Source organism: Notolepis coatsorum, assembly GCF_963971535.1.
Source record: "Notolepis coatsorum genome assembly, chromosome: 17".
Classification (NCBI taxonomy): domain Eukaryota; kingdom Metazoa; phylum Chordata; class Actinopteri; order Aulopiformes; family Paralepididae; genus Notolepis; species Notolepis coatsorum.
In genome coordinates this window covers 16,605,115-16,630,770 of record NC_140181.1, presented here as the reverse complement: position 1 = coordinate 16,630,770, position 25,656 = coordinate 16,605,115, and the positions used below count along the sequence as shown (strand labels likewise).

General features: G+C 42.1%; 1 protein-coding gene across 1 annotated transcript in view; it reads left to right on the top strand.

The window, feature by feature from the left end:
- Positions 1-17,739, top strand: part of rapgef3 (Rap guanine nucleotide exchange factor (GEF) 3) — a gene marked incomplete at its 5' end in the record, with an annotated part of 62,466 nt that extends 44,727 nt beyond the window's left edge. The window contains 8 exons of the mRNA XM_084333353.1: positions 3,604-3,785; positions 8,166-8,256; positions 9,656-9,706; positions 11,409-11,496; positions 11,952-12,016; positions 12,913-12,967; positions 15,716-15,784; positions 16,220-17,739. Of these exons, the coding sequence (XP_084189479.1) occupies positions 3,604-3,785; positions 8,166-8,256; positions 9,656-9,706; positions 11,409-11,496; positions 11,952-12,016; positions 12,913-12,967; positions 15,716-15,784; positions 16,220-16,338 (720 nt within the window). The 3' untranslated portion in view covers positions 16,339-17,739. The remainder of the gene's footprint in view (positions 1-3,603; positions 3,786-8,165; positions 8,257-9,655; positions 9,707-11,408; positions 11,497-11,951; positions 12,017-12,912; positions 12,968-15,715; positions 15,785-16,219) is intronic.
- Between the last annotated feature and the right edge of the window lie 7,917 nt (positions 17,740-25,656).

The window sequence follows — 25,656 nt, the reverse complement described above, 5'->3', positions numbered from 1 at the left end:
AGGGATTAAAGTTCTCCTCAATTCTATTCCAAATCGCGATGGATCTCCCGTCAATTTTCTACCTGCTGCATATGATTTCTAGAGGCATACTACAATCTATTTTGATGTCAGTATTGGGTAGCCTATATAAACAATAATAGAGAGCATATACAAGAACAATGAATCTCACTGCATGTATGATGTAGGCATGTCTTTCAATACATGAACTTGAATTCCATCATGTTTGTGTGCGGGACTCACAAGGCTGTTGTCACAATGGGTGGTACCGGTACAGTAATAATTACAGTCCACACAATATCACGATCCATGCCATAGCCTATGTTCTATTAGGACATGATCTGTGACGACAAATGTTCTAGAATGTTTGATTAAGATATCATACTCTGACAGCATGCCTATGAGCAACAAAAACGCGAACTTGAATCCCATCATATACATAGTCTGTCCACTATCTGCATGGTGTCATTGCAATGCGTTTTCTATTCTTTCTTATACAGTAAAAAGGGGGAAGAACACTATATTCATATGACTTATTCTGCTTACAGCTTCGAAATTCCACTTGTTTCGTTTAACGTAAAGCCTTTTAAATATAATCAAAACGTTCCCGTGTTTCGGCGGTCTGTGCGCAAAATAATAACGAGTTGAGCTTTATGATTTATGATGAATTGAAAATGGGGGACCCTGATGTAAACAAGAAGAAAGTTGGTCTGCATCCCCAATTAACAATTGTATGTACTGAGCTGTACTGTACTGTACCCATTCTGCAATCTGTTAATAAACTTTTCAATCAATCAATCAATCAAGCTACGCGGAGCGCAGTCAGTCAGTAGCCTACACCCCGTATATTCCGATAACGCTATATAAACCATGCTGCATTCATTCTGAGAGAAAGATCTATTATTCCAAATGCTATTTATAGGGTTTTGACCATAATTACACTACTGTTGCTATTTTACAATGAACTATAATGAACTACGGTTCGTACAGAACATGCCAGTGTTATTATGCACAGAAGCTAATTTCCTTGTTGTAATAATATATTCTACCACTGGGCGTCAGGTAAGTGTGGTCTGACCTGTGCGTAGATGTAAGCACGGAGTCAAGTTCAAATCGAAATTGATGAATCCCACTCTTTGCTTAGAAATGATCGTACGCACAGGGTAAGCACAGATCTGTGCGTAGAACACGTTGATGAATGAGGGCCCTGGGGTCCACACAAAAAAAAACATACAAAAACAATTATTATTGCAAAACAAAAGTATTAAAAGTCAGTACTCAACACACAATGCATAATGAAACTAACAATTAAGATGGCTAAAATTACATGCAAGCACAGAAACAGAAAACTAAAAAACAAAACAAAATACTTTACAGTGTTAAATACAATTTAAGATTCGTTTCAAAAGTGAATCTACTGTAACTTAAAGTTCACTGCATGAGTTGAGGTCTTATACCGTGGGATATCTTCTCCACGCCTCTTGATAGAGAGAAATCCCAGGTGTACGAAGAAGAGAGAAAATAGTCAAGTCAAGTCAAGAGTTTTATTTGTCACGGCATACAAGCATACAGTGAAATGCGGGGGGTCATGCCCGCAGCGATGTGCAACACAAGTAATAGACAGGAATAGGACATTTGTGCAATAATACGATGTGCAATAATACAATGCAATAATACAAGTAGTAATAATAACAACAGGTATATGTACATAAAGTTTACAAGAGCATGGTAAGACATGCTAAGGTCCTGCGATAGTGCAGACACAGTTAGCTACGGATGAGGCACTGGGTCTTATGTACACTACTATACAATGCTATACTATACAATCTACAGTTATACTATGTGTCCTTATGCTAGCTTGCTATATCCTTCTGTTTACTATACAAGATCCTCTCCCGTATTTTTTAAAGTGACCTTTTCCATTGTGTAAGGTGTCCGTTGAGTGTGGGCGTGTGCAGCATGTGTGTTCATGCTAAAGTGACTGCTTAGTGTGTGAGTGTATACAGTGTGTGTGTTGTGTGTGTGTGCTCATGTGTGCTTGTGTGTGGAGAGTTCAGTGTTCAAGATTCTGACGGCCTGGGGGAAGAAGCTGAGCCGAGCTACAGTCAAAGCTTAGGTTTCACAACAGAATAGAACTGATTCATAACCAAATAATGTGGACGTTGCTTAGTGTGGCATACCTTATATCCGAGTGTGCCCCGTGTCTGAGTCAGTCTCTCATCTGATAGTCTGTCGGTCTGAGTCAGTCTCTCATCTGATAGTCTAAAGCGTGTCTGAGTCAGTCTCTCATCTGATGGTCTGCCCAGTGTGTCTGAGTCAGTCTCTCATCTGATGGTCTGCCCCGTGTCTCTGAGTCAGTCTGTCATCTGATAGTCTGCCCGTGTGTCTGAGTCAGTCTCTCATCTGATAGTCTAAAGCGTGTCTGAGTCAGTCTGTCATCTGATAGTCTAAAGTGTCTCTGAGTCAGTCTCTCATCTGATAGTCTAAAGCAGTGGTTCTCAACTGGTCTAGCCTCGGGACCCAACATTTTCCTTAGTCATTAAGTCACGACCCACATTTTTTAACGACTATGATTTAAAAAATTATAATAATAATTTGCAGTAATACACAATCTTTCATGCACTGTTAAAAACATGAAATAAACACAAAAAAGTGCAACTAGGGCTAAAAACCCAATGAAATAAAATAATAATAAATAATATATGCTTCTTAGCAGATTTCTTAGCTTAACATAACAGACCTAAGTTTGGGGGAACTAATGCGATAACTGGGGTTGCAACAAATGTACAACTATGGCTAAAAACACAATGAAATAAAATAATAATAATAATAACTGGGATAACTGGGGATGTTGTTAGCTCCTGACAAGAGTCTCAAAGTCTGGGGTGATGGTAGACAAAGCAACTCTGAGGTCATGCTCAATGTCCAATCTGTTCCTCTGCTTTGTCTTCAGCTGGACCAGAGCTGAGAAGCCACTTTAACAAAGATAGCTAGTGCAAAAAAAAAAAAAAAAAAAAAAACATTATTTTTGTGTTCTTTTTTTTTACACACACATCCGCGACCCACTCAAAATGGCCCTGCGACCCACTTTTGGGTCGCGACCCACCAGTTGAGAAACACTGGTCTGCTGTGTCTCTGAGTCAGTCTGTCATCTGATGGTCTGTCAGTCTGAGTCAGTCTCTCATCTGATACCAGCAGCCATCAGGTCACCTGTTCGCAGACATAGGCATACAATTTGCATGAAATTGGCATAATTATAGACAGGCATAAAATGAGCAGAGAATTGACTAAATAAAAGCAATGCATAAAGTATGGTATGCTGCGGCCGGTATTGCACTTTTGCAATCTCAGACTCATTCCCTATGATAACACCAGGCTCCCTGGATGGATAATGAATGGAAATATCGAATAAAAGAAATAACGATGAAAACCCGACTTTTCCCGGGTTTGGCACTCAAGCGTTGGCGAGTTAACCCGACTTTACTCGGGTCTGGCGTCCATTGAGTTAAAAGGCTACTTTATTTTTTTTATTTTACTTTAGAAAATATTCACATTTCTATTTAAACCGGTGGTTTCTGACCCTCCTCGCCTCTCGTTCCTCCCCAGCTGGAGCTCGTCTACTACATCTTCGGCCGTCACAAGTTCCCCTGGGCCACCACGGCCAACCTGGAGCGCTTTGTGCGCCGCTTCAACGAGGTGCAGTACTGGGTGGTGACGGAGCTGTGTCTCTGCCGGGACCTGGTGAGGCGCGCCACGCTGCTCAAGAAGTTCATCAAGATGGCCGTCGTGTAAGTTCATCAAGATGGCCGTCGTGTAAAAGATCGTTTTCAGTCTGCTCCGGATTCCTGTACACGGCGGGATTCACTGGGAACTAACCTTTTTACTGTCTTCTACTATTATTCACTCTGCTACTAAGGAATCTACCTTGCCTATTTTACTACCTACTAGGGCTGACCTCGACTAGTCGAATAGTCGACTAATCGATCGAAATCGTAGTCGTAGTCGACTGCCAACCTCTTAGTCGAATGCAAAAAAAATGAATTTGAATATTTAATTTAAATTTTTTTGGAATCATTCTTTCCAAAGGCAAAGAGGCCTAGAAGCGTGGCTAACGCTAATGCCGCGCATACCAGCGAGGCTAACTGCCTAAGAAAACAGGCACATAGGCACTGAAAGAGGATTTCACCCGTCTAATGAACACACTAGATAAATATCAAGATATATCCATCAGCGGACCAATTGCATGCTTTTGCAGAGGACAAGAAGCCTTCAGTCGACTCCTTCAGACATTAAGCACCCCCACAGCCCAAATGGAATTTTCTTTTATTTTAATTTTTTGCATTCAAATTTTGGCCAATCAAAGTCGACTATACAAATCCTTAGTCGGGGACAGGCCTACTACCTACTATGATTATGCACTCGACCGTAGCACTCAAGTTTGACACTGTTTGACAAACAATCTTACTGACCCTTAGCTGCCAGAGTTGTACCCTTCCCTTCGTGCTGACTTTTTAACATAATACACCTGTACATTGAATATTACTATTGCACTTTACTGTTACATTTGCACTCTGGTTGGATGCCAAACCTGGCAAAATGGATTATCGGCTATTGTAACAATTCTGCCGCATGGAAATTGAAAAGCTTTCCATTTTTGCACAAAATGAGTTCCCTTCTATCACTAACATTATTTTTTTAAGCATTTTTTGGTTGAAATAAAAAAAGGTACACCATGCCAATGTTAATGCTTTATTTGTTTTAAACGAGACGATTTAGAAATGGTCAATGGGGAAATACATTGTGTTGGAACAGAGGGTGGAACACGAAAAACGGCAATGACGTAACCACTACACGTCCCTATACATTAGAATCTAATCTAATCTAATTTAATCTAATCTAATCTAACACTCACTTCAAGGAACAAAACCAAACCTGCAGTCGTGACTCTACTGACTTCTATCCTATTGCTTTTTAATAATGTATATTTTGTGTTTATCTCAAATTGTAATGTGCCACGTGTTTTAATTTAAGATAAGATAAGATATTCCTTTATTGATCCCTTTTGGGAAATGTGTGCGTCATAGCAGCATGGGGGGGGGGGGTACAGGTATGGGCAGGGTATGGTAGTAGAAGAAAGACATAGTCAAGTCAAGAGTTTTATTTGTCACGGCATACAAGCATACAGTGAAATGCGGGGGGTCATGCCCGCAGCGATTGTGCAATAATACAATAAGAATAGGATGAGAATAAGACATTTGTACAATAATACAAGTAATAAGAATAAGACATAACAGGTATAATGTACATACAGTTTACAAAAAGCATGGTACTAAGACATGCTAAGGTCCTGCGATAGTGCAATACAATGTTAGCTACGGATGAGGCACTGGGTCTTATGTACACTACTATACAATGCTATACTATACAATCTACAGTTATACTATGTTTCCTTATGCTAGCTTGCTATATCCATCTGTTACTATACAAGAACCACTCCCGTTATTTTTTTATTTTTATTTTTTATTTTTTTAAGTGACCTTTCCATTGTGTAAAGTGACCGTTGAGTGTGAGCGTGTGCAGCATGTGTGTGTGTGTGTACTGTTCATGCTAAAGTGACTGTTAGTGTGTGAGCGTATACAGTGTGTGTGTGTGTGTGCTCATGTGTGCTTGTGTGTGGATGTGGAGAGTTCAGTGTTCAAGGCCTGGGGGAAGAAGCTGAGCCGAAGTCTCTCTGTCCTAGTTGCTGGTGTTTGCAGGCATTTGCCTGACCTCAGCAGCTTGAACAGGCTGTTGTTGGGGTGGTGAGGGTCTTTCATTATTCTGCAGGCTCTGGATTTGCACCTCTTGTTATATAAGACCTGCAAGGGTGGTAGTGCAATACCCGTAGTACGCTCAGCTGAGCGCACCACTCTCTGTAGGGCCTTCTTGTCCTGTACCTTGTTGTTTCCATACCAGGCAGTGATGTTTATGGTCAAGATGCTCTCTACAGCTCCGGAGTAGAAGGACTGGAGTATCTTCCCGATACTCTGAACTTCCTTAACTGTCTCAGGTGGTAGAGGCGCTGTTTCGCCTTCTTTACGACTGAGTCTATGTGTGTTGTCCATGTCAGGTCTTCTGAGATGTGGACCCCCAGGTACTTGAAGCTGCTCACCCTGTCCACGGTAGCCCCGTTTATCCTCAGTGGTGTGTGTGTGTCCCCTGCTGTGTTCTCCTAAAATCCACGATCAGCTCCTTGGTTTTACCAATGTTCAGGAGCAGGCTGTTTTCCTGACACCAGCGTTCCAGTACATCAACCTCCTCCCGGTAGGCCTTCTCGTCGTTGTCAGAGATCAGCCCCACCACCACTGTGTCGTCCGCAAACTTCACTATGGAGTTGGAGCTGAACTTGGCCACACAATCATGTGTGTATAGTGAATACAGCAGGGGGCTCAGAACACAGCCCTGGGGGGACCCGATGCTCAGGGTGATGGTGTTGGAGGTCTGACCCCCCACCTTGACCGCCTGGGGCCTTTCACTCAGAAAGTCCAGTATCCAGGTGCTCAGAGCGGAGCTCAGACCCAGCTCGATCAGCTTGTCCACCAGTCTGGTGGGGACTATGGTGTTGAACGCTGAGCTATAGTCAATGAACAACAGTCTCACATAGCCCCCCTTCTGGCAGTCTAGGTGAGAGAGGGTGCTGTGTAGTACTTGAGAGACCGCATCGTCAGTGGACCTGTTTGGCCTGTATGCAAACTGCAGAGGGTCCATATCACTGGGGAGGGAGGCACAAATGTAATCCTTAACCAGCCTCTCAAAACATTTCATGACCACAGAGGTGAGTGCCACCGGTCTGTAGTCATTAAGACCTGTTGGGGAGGATTTATTTGGTACCGGTATTATAGTGGACACCTTGAAGCAGGCAGGGACCACGGACTCAGCCAGGGGTAGATAAATACATACATAAATATAGGCAATTCAATTAGATCTGAATATAGAAATATGAGAAAAATAAACAGTGTACACAAAGGTGCAGATGAAGGTCTATATTGGTTATATGTTACATTAAATATAGGCAATAAAGAATTTGAATCTGAATATATACTATGAGTACTAGTACACATAGTACACAAGGAGCAGTATTATAATTTTTTTGTATCTACTTTTTTCTCCCATTTTAAATTTTTCTCCCATCCCAATTTCATATCGTCCAATTCTACCCTCCCCTGTCTCGAACGCTGTTAGGCCATGCCTCCCACAAGCCGGCTGCAATGTGGACGAAGCTTTACATCACGTGTCCCCTCCGGTACTCGAGGAAGCAGCCGTCGCATCTTTTCACCTGCACAGCGCAATCTCTCAGCGTCGGGGGTCTGCGTGGGAGGGACACGCCACCCCCGTCGCTTCCTGATTCTGCTGTGCAGGCGCACCTACCGACCTGTAGGAGTCGCTGTCCACAACGTCCGATCCCCACCCATCAGCTTTCCCACCCCTAACACTGCCAATTGTGTTAGTATGAACGACCAGCCAAGCTGATAGCAATGCGGAGAGCTGGGCTCGAACCCAGCGTCTCCTGCATTGGTGGCGAGCGCCTTGCCCACTACACCACCTAGCCGCCCCGAGCAGTATTATAATTGATCCGTTAATGTCTCCCTCCCAGACTGAAGGGGGCAGTATTATAATTGATCTGTTATTAATGTCTCCCTCCCAGACTGAAGGAGCAGTATTATAATTGATCTGTTAATGTCTCCCTCCCAGACTGAAGGAGCAGTATTATAATTGATCCGTTAATGTCTCCCTCCCAGACTGAAGGAGCAGTATTATAATTGATCTGTTATTAATGTCTCCCTCCCAGACTGAAGGAGCAGTATTATAATTGATCCGTTAATGTCTCCCTCCCAGACTGAAGGAGCAGTATTATAATTGATCTGTTATTAATGTCTCCCTCCCAGACTGTAGGGGGCAGTATTATAATTGATCCGTTAATGTCTCCCTCCCAGACTGAAGGAGCAGTATTATAATTGATCCGTTAATGTCTCCCTCCCAGACTGAAGGAGCAGTATTATAATTGATCCGTTAATGTCTCCCTCCCAGACTGAAGGAGCAGTATTATAATTGATCTGTTATTAATGTCTCCCTCCCAGACTGAAGGGGGCAGTATTATAATTGATCTGTTATTAATGTCTCCCTCCCAGACTGAAGGAGCAGAAGAATCTCAACTCCTTCTTCGCCGTGATGTTCGGACTGAGCAACAGTGCGGTGCAGAGGCTGTACAAGACCTGGGAGGTGAGAGCTGCGGGAACATGAGGGTTTCACAGAGGGAGCCTAGCCCCTTTCGTGACTGTGATGCACGCCAACAAGGTTTGGCCGAGTGAATACACAGTCACTTGCTCCTCAATGGGAAACCAACCTAGATTTACCCTGAAGGACTGGTTCTAACCGAACCGTTCGTTATACAAGTATCACAGATACATTTCAAAGGTACTCTCAGTTGCACGAGGGTTTCGAACAGAGAAATGCTAGGATTTGAAAGCTCTGCGTTGCTAATGAACATTTTAAATAATCTTTATAAACTGGTCAACACTGCTCAAAACGGCGTTATTTCCGTATTTGGCTGCCTGGTGCGCCTGCGCTGTGATCACATGCGCATCAGGCACCCATTGCCGGAAATAAAGCTGTGTTGACCAGTTTCCTGTATGAGCCCCTGGGAGTGTGCTAGATAAAAAGTATAAAATAGAAAGTCAAAAGTATGTAAACAAAAAGTGTTCAGTAAATAATTAAATATACATACAATATACAATATAGAGTAAAAAAAACATTAACAGTTAGTTACAGTACAATTAGTGATGCACGATATATCGGCCGCCGATATAATATCGGCGATATGGCCGTTTTTTTACACATCGGTATCGGTCCGATATCAAGATAGGGCCAATATAAAAAATATATATATATATATTTTTTTTTATATATATATTTTTTTTATATATTTTTTTTTCTTTTTACATGTTTTGGCCTTAAATAGTTTCAAAATATCAGTCATTTCTGAAAATAAGTTACAAAAGTTAAAAAAGTATGCGTTTTGGAAAACAGCTCTTTATTTGATTATCATAAAAAAGTGTTTTCTATACAGAGATATCGACATCGGTAAATATCGGTATTGGCCAGAACACCAATATTAATATCGGTTATCGGTATCGGCCACAATTTTCACATCGGTGCATCACTAAGTACAATACAGTATACAGTACAATGCAGAAATTGGATGAGGTACAACTTAGGGTACGGTGCAATGAGGTATGAATTGTAGTGCAAATCAGTCTTTACCAATAAATATAAAGTGTGTTAAAGTGACTAAAGTGAGTAGAGTGGGTGTTACGGTGCGTGTTTATTTAAAGTGAGTGTGTGCGTGTGGATGTGTGTGCTGTGAGTGTAGTTGATGTTTTGTTGTCGCATAGTGGCACGTTGAGCATCCTGATGGCCTGTGGATAGAAGCTGTCGTCGTTACTGTGTATGATAGCATGTACAATAGTGCTGTATATACTGTATATATATACATTTATATTTACTGCATATATACAGTATACAAGTATATCTATATATACCTGCATATAAATCCTTCTATATATGTACTTATTCTACTTGTGCTGAATAATGACAATACATTTTTATCTAATCTTTACAGAGAATACCCAGCAAGACGAAAAGGATGTACTGCACGTACGAGAGGCTGATGGTAAGAGTGGCCGTCCAAATATCTAATCATTCACACTCTTTTATGTGATGATTAAATCGCTCCTTTGGAAGGGTGCAGGCGATCAACCGTTTTTCCGGACTTAAGGAAACAATTCCGACCTTAACTTTTATGTATTTATTTGAATTTAGCATCCACACACACACTTAACTCATTCAGTGCCAGTGTGTATCCCCATCCCTGCTGTCAATGGGCCACGCTTTAAAGGAAGAGTATGTGACATATGATCGTTGCGATCGATGTGAAATCATTGTGGGATCAAAGTAGGATTGATGTCATATAGTCCTTACCTTTGCTAGGAGGTATTTCAAAATGAATATTCCAATTGTCTGATCGCGATTTCCAGTATTGATGTCCATCGGGTCCCTGACATGAAATGGGACAAACTATGCATCAAGTGTGCTGGACGCGTTCTAAGTGGCTCGAATGAAGCCCGGGTACCATTTATCCACCCGGACCATATAAAATGTAACACACAGTGTAAAATAAGGTTTCAAAGGGTAGGCAATACTGCCACCTAGCAGGATTCGGCCGGCATTGCAATCTCGAGGTCTCAGAATGAGTCCCAATAATACACAGAGGTGCGTGAGACTGTATAGAATATTAAAATCGAATAAAAGAAAAAACGATAAACGATTGAAAACCCGACTTTTCTCTGGTTTTGGCGCTCAACGCATGGTGAGATAACCCGACTTTATTCGTGATTGGCGCTGAATGAGTTAAGCACTCTACAGGTCACACAGACAGTAGTCAGTAGTCAATAGTTGATTGATTGATTGATTGATTGATTGATTGATTGATTGAATACTTTATTTTGACACAATCGTAGTCAATCATAATTTTTTTGCTTCCTGATTCTGCTGTACAGGCGCACCAACCGACCTGTAGGAGTCGCTGTCCACAACGTCCGATCCCCACCCACCGGCTTTCCAACCCCCTAATACTGCCAATTGTATTAGTATGAACGACCAGCCAAGCCGGAAGCAACGGCGAGAGCTGGGCTCGAACCCAGCATCTCCTGCATTAGTGGCGAGCGCCTTGCCCACTGCGCCACTTAGCCGCCCTACTCAATCATATTATTTACCTGGAATACAAATAGAAATAAACTGCAATAATTAGCGACATGTAATCAGCATATACAAATGACAAACCTGAGGAATTAAATACATTTATTTATAAAAACATACCGTTAGCCAGTTGGATCGCCCACGGGGATGTTATCGTCACAGCTTTTTTCTGTGAGGTTTTCGACTTGGCTCTAACTCTGACGCACGCACGAATGGAAGTGATTCGCTCGCTGGTCTTATATTACAAACACTCAATATCCCTCGGAAAATTAAACAGTAAACATATAAATCATTCAGTTGCATAGGTTACAATTTCCACACGCAGATTAAGATGCCAAACCACTTAAATCTTAAACTTGATAGCTTAACACATCACGCCGACCCGGAAGTAGTTCAACTGTCTTACAGTCTTAGATACACGTTCCAGCTCTTGCCACGAATGCCCACTAGATGGAACCAGACGGTAAAATATAAAAAACGTCTCTGTAGGAATACCGTCGATCGATACCCTCTTCTGTTTCACGCCCATCAGTCCCAGGCCTCGCGTACCGTCATATGTATCATGTATGAAGTAGTGTGAGAGCTGACGACCGCTGCTTGTGTTCTGTGTCTGTTAGGATCCGTCACGCAACCACAGGGCCTACAGGCTGGCAGTGGCCAAGCTCAGCCCCCCGTACATCCCTCTCATGCCCCTGCTGCTCAAAGGTCAAAGGTTACCTTATTACACCAGCATGTAACGCATATCAGTATTATTTACATTACAACATTTAACACCCAACATTTATCTATTTACGGTATCTTCATTATTACGCAAACAAGTAAAACTTGTAGAAGGTCAAGGTCATAGCACATTTAAAATCAACCGAAGTTGTACCAAAGTGCTGTACAATATAAAAACAGAAATACTAAAAGAAATACAAAATACAGTATACACACATAAAGTCATAAAAACTAGTAGTCTGACCAGTAATGATTCACATGAACTCACTGACAACATCACTGACTTGTTCCTGTTTCCTGTGTGTGTGTGTGTGTGTGTGTGTGTGCGTGTGCGTGTGTGTGTGTGTGTGTGTGTGTGTGTGTGTGTGTGCGCGCGCGTGTGTCTCTGTGTGTGCGTGTGCATGTGTATATGTGTGTGTGCGTGTGTGCGTTTTCTGTAGACATGACTTTCATCCACGAGGGAAACAAGAGCTACTCAGATAAACTGGTGAACTTTGAGAAGATGGTGAGTCACCGAGACGTTGCTGTAATAACCTGTTTTGCTCTCGTTTGATGTGAGATGTTGAAATGTCCCCAGTTTTGACGACACATAACACATGTATTATTCTCGCATTGGCGTTTAGAGTGCAGCCGACCCAACGTTTCTTGTGTTTTAGAGCAGTGGTTCTCAAACTACGGGTCGCGACCCAAATTGGGGTCGTGGGTAGGTGACATTGGAAAGTAAGAATTATATATTTTTTTAAAGATTTTTATTTTTTTTTTAATGTTCTGGCAACATATTTTGGCTAAATATGCCTTGTTTTATAAATGTGTATTGATAACATAGTGCTGTAATTACATTTTCTAATAAATATGTATGATCAAGTTCAACAACGTGTGCTTTCGTTCTAAAATGGGGTCTCGGTATGAGAACCCCTGTGTTAGAGATATCCCCAATGTCACTGACCCTTAGCTGCCAGAGTTGTACCCTTCCTGTTTACTTGTTGTACAGAACTTGTTTCGTTGCTTTGGATAAAAGCGTTCAGCTAAATGACTAAATGTAAATTAAATGTAAATGTTTCAGTCAAATTCTTACAAAATGTTAAAAACATTCATCTTTGGCTTAAAGGAACACGGCAACATTTTGGGAAATTAGCTTATAGTCTTCTCCAGAGAGAGACGAGGAGATAGATGGCGGCACGTAACACCTCTCTCCCGAAGGCCAACCGGCGCACTGTCCGCTTCCATTCATTGTGCTAAGCTAAGGCTAACGTGCAGCCAGATGGCTTTCTACTGAACGCACAGAGAGGAAACTGGTATCTATCTTATTGTCTCTCTCTCCGGAGAAGACGGTAAGCTAATTTCCCCCAATTTTGGCGTGTTCCTTTTTAAAAATGCGTCCTTTTCGTCTCATTATTGCAGCGCATGATTGCCAGGACGGTCAAGATTGTGCGAGGATGCAGAAGCCAGCCTTACGGTAAGGTCAGCAGCCGAACCCTAGCCCAGAGCTAGCACCGCCCAGAGCTCCGACGCAGCCTTAAGGCCTCTACATGCTACAGCAACTTCAAAGCAACTTCAACACAACATCAGCACGATTTCAACGCGATTGTTTTAGAGGGTCTTGTAGACTGTGTTGCGAGGACGTTGCGTACATGTCCCCCAAATCTAATCTAAACAACCGTTGCGTTGATATTGCGTAGCAGTGATTGGTTGGTAGTGAATGGGGGCGGGGCTGTCATATAATAATATTGGTCCGAGGAATACCATCCGCCATTGTTGTAGCCAGCCAGCTAGCGTTGAACTTGATGCTATTCAATGCTCTTATCATACCCAACTAACGTTAATGCCATTCAGAATTTATTAACATAGCTACAACAACACACAGTAACGTTAATATAATTACATGCATCATTGTTTACAATGAACGGACGGAGGGCAGTTCGAAAGGACTGGACACGGACAAGTTGTTAAACAGCAATCAATTAATTTAATATAACAGGTAGTTCGAGCTGCATTTTCGTGCCTACAACCACAGCCACAGGGATATATCCAGCTTTGACGAGCTCTCTCTCCTCCTGCCGATTAAATTCAGCAGCTCTTCCTCGACCTCGAGTGCCTGTAGGCTGTAGCTGCCAGCTAACGTTAAAACTAACCTAAAGTTACACAAGCAGAATACATCACAAATACTTCCGGTCGGGGGATTTCAAAATAAAAGAGCGATGTCTAAAAGCACCGGAAATACGTTTATTTTGTACATTATCTAACGTTAACACGAACCTAAACTAACTTTAGTTAAACTAACTTTGCGCGTCGATTTTGCAGAAGCATAAATGCAGAATGTCTGCAACACCGTTGCTTTGTCGATGTTGTGTTGCAGTTGCTTTGAAGTTTCTGTAGCATGCAGAGGCCTTTAAGCCGCGAGACGCATGAATCACTTACATTCAGCCTGGCTGTTCTTACTCTCACCTGGTTGAGCGGGACTCTGTGGACTTTGTGTTGATTACATTTGCCGAATGTATTCAGGAGAGGTTAGAGATTGTAGATATATATTTAAAGTGCCTACATGACGTGTACTGTATAATCTTTAGGCTCCTTTGTAAAGAGAAAGAATGTCCTTGTTAATAAAGTGCAATCTGTAATCCAAATGTAAACAGTTAGCCCCCACCACAAAATCAAACCATGGAATTGGAAAGACTTTTTTCATTCTCAAAGTCTAAGTCAAAGTCAAATTTATTGTGATTTTCCTTCATGTGCAAAAAAATGAAATTTCGTTCCCCCTTCCCACGGTGTATATAAAAAGATCTAATATAAACATAAAGTAACATATAGGACACTATAAACATAAAGTAACAAAGGACACAATGTACACACAATATACAGGACTACAATATAAACAGTAGCTGAAATGAATGAGTGAATAAATAAAGAGGTAAAAGATAACTTAGTGCAAATGTTCTAGCAGCAGTGGTACATAGTAAATATAAATATGGCAGTACACTAAAATAATGTAAACTAAAATAAAAGAATGGCAGTGAGTTAGTAAAGTGTGTGTGTGTGTGTGTGTGTGTGTGTGTGTGTGTGTGTGTGTGTGTGTGTGTGTGTGTGTGTGTGTGTGTGTGTGTGTGTGTGTGTGTGTGTGTGTGTGTGTGTGTGTGTGTGTGTGTGTGTGTGTGTGTGTGTGTGTGTGTGTGTGTGTGTGTGTGTGTGTGTGTGTGTGTGTGTGTGTGTGTGTGTGTGTGTGTGTGTGTGTGTGTGTGTGTGTGTGTGTGTGTGTGTCAGTGGGGCGGTGTTCTTAGTCCAGAGACTGTGGGGGCAGAGTAAGAGAGAGGGGGGAGAGCTGTGTGTGTGTCAGTGGGCAGGGGGGCGGTGTTCTTAGTCCAGAGTCTGTGGTGGCAGAGAGCTGGGAGAGAGTTCAGCTTGGTGGATGAAGCTGTCTTTCAGTCAGCTGGTCCTGGCTCGGAGGCTCCTCAGGAGAGGGGTGGGTGATGTCGCCCGCGATGCGTAGCGCTTTGCGGGCCAGGCGTGTATTGTAAATGTCCGGGGGGGGGGGGGGGGGGCACCAACGATCCTCTCAGCTGTTCTGACCGTGCGCTGCAGGGTCTTGCGGCAGGATGCTGTGCTGCAGCCACTTTTACCATCGATGCATTTACTGATGTAAGCAGTGGCTGTCTCTGTGTATTCATGGATGTTGGTGTGATGATTGTAGGTGGCTGCCTGCTTTAAACATATCCCAGTCTGTGGTGTCAAAGCAGTCTTGAAGTGTTGAAGAGGCCTCCTCTGGCCACACCCCCCGTACTTACTTCTGAACTGGTCTGGTCACTCTGGTGACTTTAGCCCCCATGGCCTATATGCTGGCATTACATCATATTATTGACTGAGTGAGCCATTGATAGAAATACTATATGCCAAATAAAGAGTATTCGATGTATTTTGATTTGATGTATTTTTAAACATTTGAAACATTTAATTTACATTTGTAATGTTTGTAAATATTGGCTGAGAATGTATCAGTATTTTGAGTTATTAAAAGTGCTGCCGATAACGTCCACTAGATGTCGCACTAGAGCACCAGCAGGGGTGCATTCCAGTGGGGGAATGGGAAGTAGGGAGGGGATACATGCAACATGTAAACAACAACATTCATTTTGGATTGGACAAGAATGATAAATAATTTGTCTCCCTCTCTCCCTCGTCCGTCCGTCCCTCTCTCTCTCTCTCTCTCTAGTGCCATCATCCCCACAGAAAGGCCTGGACAGGATGTTTCTTGATGCACCTGCTGTCCGCTTATCTACATGTAGGTCACATGTTACATCCAAAACCCTTTTAGAGAGACGATGCAACTCACTTTTAATTATATTCCTATGTAACTGGCCTCAAAATGATGTTCTCTTTCTCCATCTCTCTCTCTCTCCTGTGTCTCTCTCTTTCTCCTGTGTCTTTCTCTCCTGTGTTTCTCTTTCTCCTGTGTCTCTCTCCGTCCTGTGTCTCTCTCTTTCTCCTGTGTCTCTCTCTCCTGTCTCTCTCCTGTGTCTCTCTCTCTTTCTCCTGTGTCTCTCTCTCTCTCTCCTGTCTCTCTCTCTCTCTCTCTCTCTCATGTGTGTCTCTCTTTATCCATCTCTCTCTTTCTGCTCTCATGTGTCTCTCTCGCTCTCTCCTGTCTCTCTCTCTCTCTCTCTCATGTGTCTCTCTTTATCCATCTCTCTCCATCTCTCTCCTCTCTCTCTCTCAGACTCGGAACAGTCTCTCCCCCTGCGCAGTCCAGGCAACATCCGCCATTACATCCAGAACATCCAGGTCATCGACAACCAGCGCAGACTAACGCAACTGTCGAGGACAATAGAACGCTGAAGGCCTCAAACCGCCCCCGTACTGTACAGACAGTGACTGCTCTCTAATGTACAGAGACTGTATGTAATTCAACTATAGAACGTCTCTGAATCAGAGCGTGGACATAATGGACGGAGGAACGCAGCTTCCACACTCGTCTACGTTAAGATGGGACTCTTTGAGGTAGTTTTTTTTCGGAATACGTCTGGAGTCGTCATTGGAAGTCTGGAGGATTCCTGGTCTGGATGTTCGGTCTCCGCAACACGGAGCCGATGGTTATGGACGGAGTAGCTCCTTTAAGAGCGATACATGTGAAGGCCGCCCACATCTCTCTCTCCCACAGACATGAATATTTATTGGACTAACGTTATGTTACTGTATCACCAAGATGTCTTCTGCCTTTGCCTTTGTCCGCGTACGGAGCCGCTCCTATCAACAGGCAGTGACCGTGTTTAACTACCAGTGAGGTTAAAGGAACACGGCGACATTTTGCCGGTTAGCCTAGGCATTGTCCAACTAACACCTCTCCCGAAGGCTAACCGGCACTGTCCGCTTCCATTCATTGTGCTAAGCTAGGCTAACGTGCAGCCAGATAGCTTTCTACTGAACGCACAGAGAGGAAACTGGTATCTATCTTCTTGTCTCTCTCTGGAGAAGACTGTAAGCTAATTTCCCAAAATATTGGCGTGTTCCTTTCAGGACAGCTTGCAGTGGGGACGATAGTGACCTCTAGTGGCTTCTGACTGTAAACAGCCCGTAGGACTGGGTTGAAATAAGTGGACCCAGGCCGCATTGGCATTTGCTACTAATTGGGAGCGTTTGTTTTAGCCTGCTTGGTGCACCAGAGGCACAGGGCTTACAGGACAGCTCGGATGGGGTTAGGCAAGTTGTCAATCACGGAAATGTAAACAGAAATAGATTTCTAACCAGTCTGAAGTTTTCTAGCGATTTCCTGTATTGTCCTATATGGCAGAAGTCCACCTCGGGGGCTAGTTTAAAATAAAAGCTAGGAATTACTTGCAAATGCTATTTGGCCCACAGGTCTGGAGATAAGCTTACAAAACTGTACACTTATAAGGAATATGCATATATTTGGCATTAATGTTTAATTGATGTGATGAATTGTATAGTACAGCACACTCTGGGGAGGGATTTGGTGGTTTCACAGAAGTGCCGTAGCCATTTTGTTTTTAGATTCACTGTATGCCATTTGACCCTATTCACACACAGTGTGAATATGGTCCATATAGGTAATTTAGTCCATTACAGGTTTGTCATGTTGTTCACATTAAAGTGGATGCAAGTCCGCAGAACCAGAACAATATAGAGGGCAAAACGATCAACTAAAACATGCATAATATTTCATACCTTGTGTAAGTATAATATATATTTTTTTCTAAATAAATTATTTTCCGACTTGTGTATCATAGTTCTAGGGTGTCTTGGCTGCATTATCTGGGGGGGGGGGGGGGGGGGGGGGGGGGGGGGGGCGACAGTGGCTCGGGCGATAGAACAGTCGTCTGGTAATTCGGAGGTTACGCGGTTTGATTCCCGCTCCTCCCGGGCAGCGTGTCGAAATGTCCTTGAGCAAGACACTTAACCCCTTAACTGCTCCACAGTGAGGTTAGCTCTTTGCATGGTCGCCTCCGCCGTCGGTGTGTGAATGAATGGGTGAAATGTGAGGAACAAATTGCAAAGTGCTTTGGATAAAAGCTGTTATATAAATGCAGCCATTTACCGTTATTATGCAGTAGACTAGAGAGAATCATCATAATTTATTTATTCGTACATAGAATTACCACAGTCCAACAGTACATATTCATATAATTCACCTAATCCCATGGCCGAAAGGAACAGGAAGAAGAAAAATTCTTATATATACCTGCCCCTACACACACACAACACACCGATAGACTTATTGTGTAAAACCAAACAGAATGTACATACCCATTTTGCAAAAATGGAAACATCAACACAACCAAATTAAATCAACATAAATAAACCCATTTTGTGTATCTATCAGTCAAACTACATATTTAGGTTCATTCATTTACACACACACACACACGTAGCTATACATTTATATAATGTATTATTCTGTATTATACTTCTATATACTATTTAATTTCTATTTTATTATAATATAACTAAATCATACTATTTATTCTACACCATATTGGTACAGAATGGTTTCGACTTGTATGGGGGGGGTGCTAAAGGTGAGCGATAAAGTGGCAGTCAGGAGAATGAGGCTGGCAGGTCACTGCCAGAGACACCATGAGCTGCCAACCAGCAACCTTGTGCTGTGGGAACCAACACACGGGCATCGATCACGAGGACGTCCCAGATTAACCTACGTGGACGTACTCAGGAGAGATGCGGGAACAGAATGCACCGGCGAGCTAGCCAGATGCATGGAGGATCGGGATGACTGGAAGCACCGATGGACGACCTAGATGATGAGTGACTGAATACGGTACTTATTTTGTTCACGATCAGTGAATGAGACTAAATGTTTCCCAGCCTCTGGCCTTCATCAGTCTGTCCGTGATGATGAACTCTGTCGACGCGTCGTCAACCAGACACACCGGAGGAGACGAGGAAACCTTTAGAGGCCACGTTCACACTGCAGGCGAAAGTGGCCCAAATCTGATTTATTTACCGATATGTGGCTCAGATCTGTTTTTTTCGAAGGCTGTCAAATGTAGCAGGGTGGATTATCCCTGCTTCGTGGGAACTGTGGTGCACGTCACTAGGTAGCGAGACACAGTAGCACTCTGGCCAGCTGCACCTCCGTCTTTGGGGTCCGGAGCGTCAACTGGAGCCTGGCAGTGGGAGTGTATGAGGCCCAGGATTTACAAACCTGGTCCGGTACTCTGGTCTTCCTCCCTCTCTCTTGGGCAGTCAGCAGTACTCCCCAACACACCCTGACCCTCCACAATTGTCTCCTTAGCCCCCCCACACCTAATTTCAAGTTTCAAGTTTCAAGTTTCTTTAATAGTTGTCATACAGAAGTACAGAATACTTTCATACAAAATGCTTCTTACTGTTACGCTCCAGAGACTGTGCTAGACAAGATAGTATCAAATAACATAGTATAGCATGTAATTTAGAAGTAGAAAATGAGGTCACAGTGTTCAGTATAGACATATGTACAATGTTCGATGCAGAATAGACGTAACTGAGTTACCATATAATATACAATACTATGCAGTGTACTAATGTACAGTACTATATAGTGCAAAGCAGAAATGGGATGAGGTACAATTTTGGTACAATTTACAGTAAGGTGGACGAGTTGTAGTGCAATCCTTCATCAATAAATATAAAGTGTGGGGAGTGGGTGCTACAGTGTGTTTGTTTAAAGTGGGTGTGTGCTATAAAGTGTGTGGAGTGGGTGCTACAGTGTGTTTGTTTAAAGTGAGTGTGTGCGTGTGGATGTGTGTGCTATGTGCGTTTGATGGTTGTTGTTGTGTAGTGTTCATTGTTCGTTTAGCAGCCTGATGGCCTGGGGATAGAAGCTTCTTCTGAGTCTTTCTGTGCTCGCCTTGAGACTCCGGTATCGCTTGCCTGACCGCAGCAGATCAAAGGAAAAAAGATTATAGACTTTACTAGACTTCACTCGGGTGTATTATTGATACTCATTGATACTATGTTTGTTTCTGACTCAAAGTGTGAGAGAGTTGGCCACATTTATTTAAAAAAAAAAGTATAACAACAATAATAATAATGTCAAGAGCCAAAGAAAATAAATCAGATCTGAGAAATAAATCAGAATTGAGCGCTAAAGCTTTCAGCGTGAACGCAGCCTCGACATCAAAAGACTTGGGGCGCAGAAATGTGTAAAAAGGGAAATCTTTTATTTAAAATAACAAGAGGTACAAACGATCAAAAAGGACAGTAAAACATCCCCCTGAAAAGAAAAGAAAATCAAGAACCCCCCCCCCCCTCCAAATATGGGGAGAAAGGAATTCACAACAAATCAAGATTCATCATTTCAATAAAAAAATACTCTCCTAGTCAGAAATATATGTACAACTTCTTTTAGAAAGTTCTGGGGAGGAGGGATACTGGGCCGGGACAAAGTGAAATACGGACGGACCCGGTGCCCACTCCCGATGGAACTCTGGAGGAAGTGGTACGAGAATCCTCTCTCATCATATAAATAATAGCTTGGCTTGTTGAGTCTATAACTTACCGGTAAACCATCACCGTATACAGGCACTCCTTTTTTAAATGATCGGTAATTACCAGGAGGCTTTTTGCACCTTTGGGATCGAGGCGCTTCCCGTGATAAAATGGTAAATCACCGTCCAAAAATAAGGGGGGCATTAGAAGCACGTGAGGAGGCAAAACTAATGGAACACATGTGGTTAATATCGTGGCGGTGTTTGGACAGGCGATTCCACTGCACTGCACATAAATTATCACACTATAGAACATGCACAAGCTCAGCTCAGATACATTCTGAGGGTCATCGGATTCTGTGCTTATAGTCTATCTAGGGTGTAAATCTGTGGTATATTAACACAACTAAATCAGAAAAACATCGTAACGTATAGAATGCGAGTGGTCGGTACATATGCAGTAGGGAAATCGTGAAGAGACCAGCAACACCGAGCTTCAGAAATCCTTTAGAGAAAAGATTCAGAAATCCAAGCCAGGAAGTGGGTATTAAAGGTTACCCTGAAGAGAAAAGCTTCAGACACGAAGTCGGTATTAAAGGTTACCCTGAAGAGAAAGGCTTCATACAGGAAGTCGGTGTTAAAGGTTACCCTGAAGAGAAAAGCTTCAGACAGGAAGTCGGTGTTAAAGGTTACCCTGAAGAGAAAAGCTTCAGACAGGAAGTCGGTGTTAATGGCTACCCTGAAGATAATGTACAGTTTCTACGTCAAATGTATATACTCCCTTTTCTTGACTCCTTCTGTATCACAAACAGTACTGTATTTGCAAATCTGGTATGTCATAAATGTATAGATGTAGCAGTACTGACTATCTGTATGTCATGTATGTCATATATGTCTATATGAATTGAAAATGGGGGACCCTGATGGAAACAAGACAAACGTCTTTCTCAGGTCTGCATCCCCTTAACAATTGTATGTATTGAGCCGTACTGTATTGTACCCATTCTGCAATCTGTTAAATAAAGTTTTCATTCATTCATTCATTCAAGAGAAAAGCTTCACACAGGAAGTCGGTGTTAAAGGTTACCCTGAAGAGAAAAGCTTCAGACAGGAAGTCGGTGTTAATGGCTACCCTGAAGAGAAAAGCTTCACACAGGAAGTCGGTGTTAAAGGTTACCCTGAAGAGAAAAGCTTCAGACAGGAAGTCGGTGTTAAAGGTTACGCTGAAGAGAAAAGCTTCAGACAGGAAGTCGGTGTTAATGGCTACCCTGAAGAGAAAAGCTTCACACAGGAAGTCGGTGTTAAAGGTTACCCTGAAGAGAAAAGCTTCAGACAGGAAGTCGGTGTTAAAGGTTACGCTGAAGAGAAAAGCTTCAGACAGGAAGTCGGTGTTAAAGGTTACCCTGAAGAGAAAAGCTTCAGACAGGAAGTCTGTGTTAAAGGTTACCCTGAAGAGAAAAGCTTCAGACAGGAAGTCGGTGTTAAAGGTTACCCTGAAGAGAAAAGCTTCAGACAGGAAGTCTGTGTTAAAGGTTACCCTGAAGAGAAAAGCTTCAGACAGGAAGTCGGTGTTAAAGGTTACCCTGAAGAGAAAAGCTTCAGACAGGAAGTCGGTGTTAATGGCTACCCTGAAGAGAAAAGCTTCAGACAGGAAGTGGCTATTAAAGGTTACCCTTAAGAGAAAAGCTTCAGACAGGAAGTCTGTGTTAAAGGTTACCCTGAAGAGAAAAGCTTCAGACAGGAAGTCGGTGTTAAAGGTTACCCTGAAGAGAAAAGCTTCAGACAGGAAGTCGGTGTTAATGGCTACCCTGAAGAGAAAAGCTTCAGACAGGAAGTGGCTATTAAAGGTTACCCTTAAGAGAAAAGCTTCAGACAGGAAGTCGGTGTTAAAGGTTACCCTGAAGAGAAAAGCTTCAGACAGGAAGTCGGTGTTAATGGCTACCCTGAAGAGAAAAGCTTCAGACAGGAAGTCGGTATTAAAGGCTACCCTGAAGAGAAAAGCTTCAGACAGGAAGTCGGTGTTAATGGCTACCCTGAAGAGAAAAGCTTCAGACAGGAAGTCAGTATTAAAGGCTACCCTGAAGAGAAAAGCTTCAGACAGGAAGTCGGTATTAATGGCTACCCTGAAGAGAAAAGCTTCAGACAGGAAGTCTGTATTAATGGCTACCCTGAAGAGAAAAGCTTCAGACAGGAAGTCGGTATTAAAGGCTACCCTGAAGAGAAAAGCTTCAGACAGGAAGTCGGTATTAAAGGCTACCCTGAAGAGAAAAGCTTCAGACAGGAAGTCGGTGTTAAAGGTTACCCTGAAGAGAAAAGCTTCAGACAGGAAGTCGGTGTTAAAGGTTACCCTGAAGAGAAAAGCTTCAGACAGGAAGTCGGTGTTAGTATGACTGTCCCAGCTTGGTGTCATCATTTCAAGTCTTATTCACCTTCTATTTTAGGCAACAAGGACACTGCTAGGCTGTTGGTTTTGTATTTCTATCTCTGATGAGATATGAATCTAGAAGAGGGATATACAGATATTCAGGGTCAGTCAATTTTGAATGAAAAAGGCAGAGCCCCAGCTGTCTTTGTTAGACGAATGAGCTTGCAAAGAGGAGGTATATCGCTGCATTCTTCATTTGGTATGTGAATGACCTAACCCTAATGATGTATTTTAATATTATACAACAGGTAACAGAAGTCTGTGTGCCACAAAGTCCACAAATAAAGATAACTGAACGTCGGGAGAATAAGGTGGATATCGGAACCCATTTTCACCTTTACGTCATTTTGATTCTCATCAAACCAATATTTAAATGGTGATTAAAAAAGATGTGTTAAACATCCAACTACCTTCCATTGTTTAGTACAGTTGAAGATGATCTACGTAGATGGATGAGTTTGCTTATCACTCTAATTGGGAGAGTTAATGGTGTGAAAATTAACATATTACGGGACAGTTATGGTACCCATCATTGTATCCTGTGGATGGTCCTCTCTGGCAGAGACGTCACTTGCATTGGCATCCTGTCTGTATAAGACCATTATTGGCGATCTCCCACCCTCCATCAACTCACTGCTGGATTGGAGCTCTGGACCTTATACTCTCTCTGGTGATTGGCTTATACACTTAGAGTTCCTAGAGTTTGCACTGAATTAGGAAAATCTGCTTTTAGCTTCTGTGCCCCAGAAACATGGAATATTTTGCAATGCAGTTACAATCTTTAATAGCAAACCATTTCACCAGTCTATAAGCAGTTTATAATTATTTTAAATGTTTTAATTGATTGACTTCCAGTTTCTATATTTGCTTTTTTTGTATTTATCATGTCGTATTTCTCCACGTCATTGTAAATGAGCTCGCTCTCAATGATCCTTAAAGATGAAAATGATTTAATGAACATATTACAGAGGTTACAATAGTTTCCAGTCCCATTTCACTACCTCAAACTTTCTTTAAAACCCTCAACAAGCATGTAAGACAATTTATATGGAATTTTAAAGTGCCCAGGGTATATTAATAACATGAGGTTAAATAAACTAAAACTCAAATTAAGATTTATTTCATTTCTATTTGAGAACCGATGGTGCCCCCTCCTGGATACAAATAGGATTACATGCCGTGAAAGAAAAGGTATCCAGTGATTTTGGTATGACTTCTGTGAGACCATGAGCAAGATCACAGGAGTCAAATCAAATGTACCTTTTGTCATTTAGCTAAACGCTTTAATCCAAAGTTTTGTACAAGTCATCAGGAAGGGCACAACTCTATCAGCTCAGTAACAATGTTCATCAAAGTGTTGAGTGCTACAGTGCAGGTTAGTAGTATAATAGGACAAATTAGCTAGGGTTAATAATATATATATTTTTTTCAGATATTGATGAAATTGGCCAGGGACCCCCATCTGATAAGACATTTGCTTTTATATACAATTTAGTCAAGAACTCCATGTACATTGTACATGTAAAGTGAACCACTACACTAAGCAACTCATTGCCATCCATACGTTAAGATGCGGATGCATAAAACATGCTCGCCTCTCATCAGGCCTGTGATTTTAAATAATGTACATTAGGCTAATGAGTTAATATACTCTACTACAGCAAAGACCTCGATGGTTTATCCTAATCTAATTCAATTAACCAGATATTCATCAAAAATAAAATGTGTCAACATGAAGTGAATGTGCATGTCTGCACCGGTGTCCCTTGTATTAATGTGATATACGTTTTCTGCATTTCATCACCTTAAAACAATGGCTTAAGTCATAATTTCAAGTTGAGAAAAACCGAATGAATGTATTAATCATTTCACAACTGGGTAGGAAGAGCATCTTTTCAATTAAGGATGTAGGCAATTTTACCAGAGGCCAGCATCATGAAGAAATGACTTCACACAAAAGACACAATGTGATGTAAACCATTATTTTAAGGTGGTGACTATTTGGAGAATAGTGTATCTGAATGAATAAATAAAACCGGTCACTTGTGTACTTTGCCATGTCTGCTATACGGCTATACTACTACGCCAATATGTCTATACTATCATGTACTCAAAAGTGTAGCACTCGTTACAAACAATACCACTTACCCTTAGCTGCCAGACTTGTACACAATTTCTAAGTCACTTTGGATAAACGGATAATTTGCTCAAGTTCAACCATTACAGCAGAGGAAATCAGGGCTTCACATCCAGCTTAGTTAGAGATGGACCAAGTGACCATGTAACAAGGACAGGGCTCACACACACGAGCCAGGGCGGCATTTGTTGAAAGTGTTGTTTACCAGGTTATTTGAAATACAACTTCCATGTGCTGTTCATGTCGAGACTGCTTGTATGACTTTGAAGACATCCATTAATGACTAAAATAATCCTATTTCAGTTACTTGGTCGAGCAATCCTGCTTCAAGGAATACCCAATAAGATCAGGCCAATACTGCTGGGATTAAATGCCTTGATTATGCAATGACACAGCGGCAACTGGGGCTTCCAACACGAGATGAAACCAACGTGGACAAAAGAGTACCATGATAATATACAGCTGGTCCTAATGTTACATCATTTTAATATACATGCATTCTCCCATGCATCAGGGCCAAACAAGAGGGACAACATTTGAGTTACGAATACTCAAAATCCATTCACATTGTACAGCTGATTATTATACAATTAAAGGCATATACATGGGATGTTTTTAGGTGAGTTTACATAAATTACGCTACTCAAAAA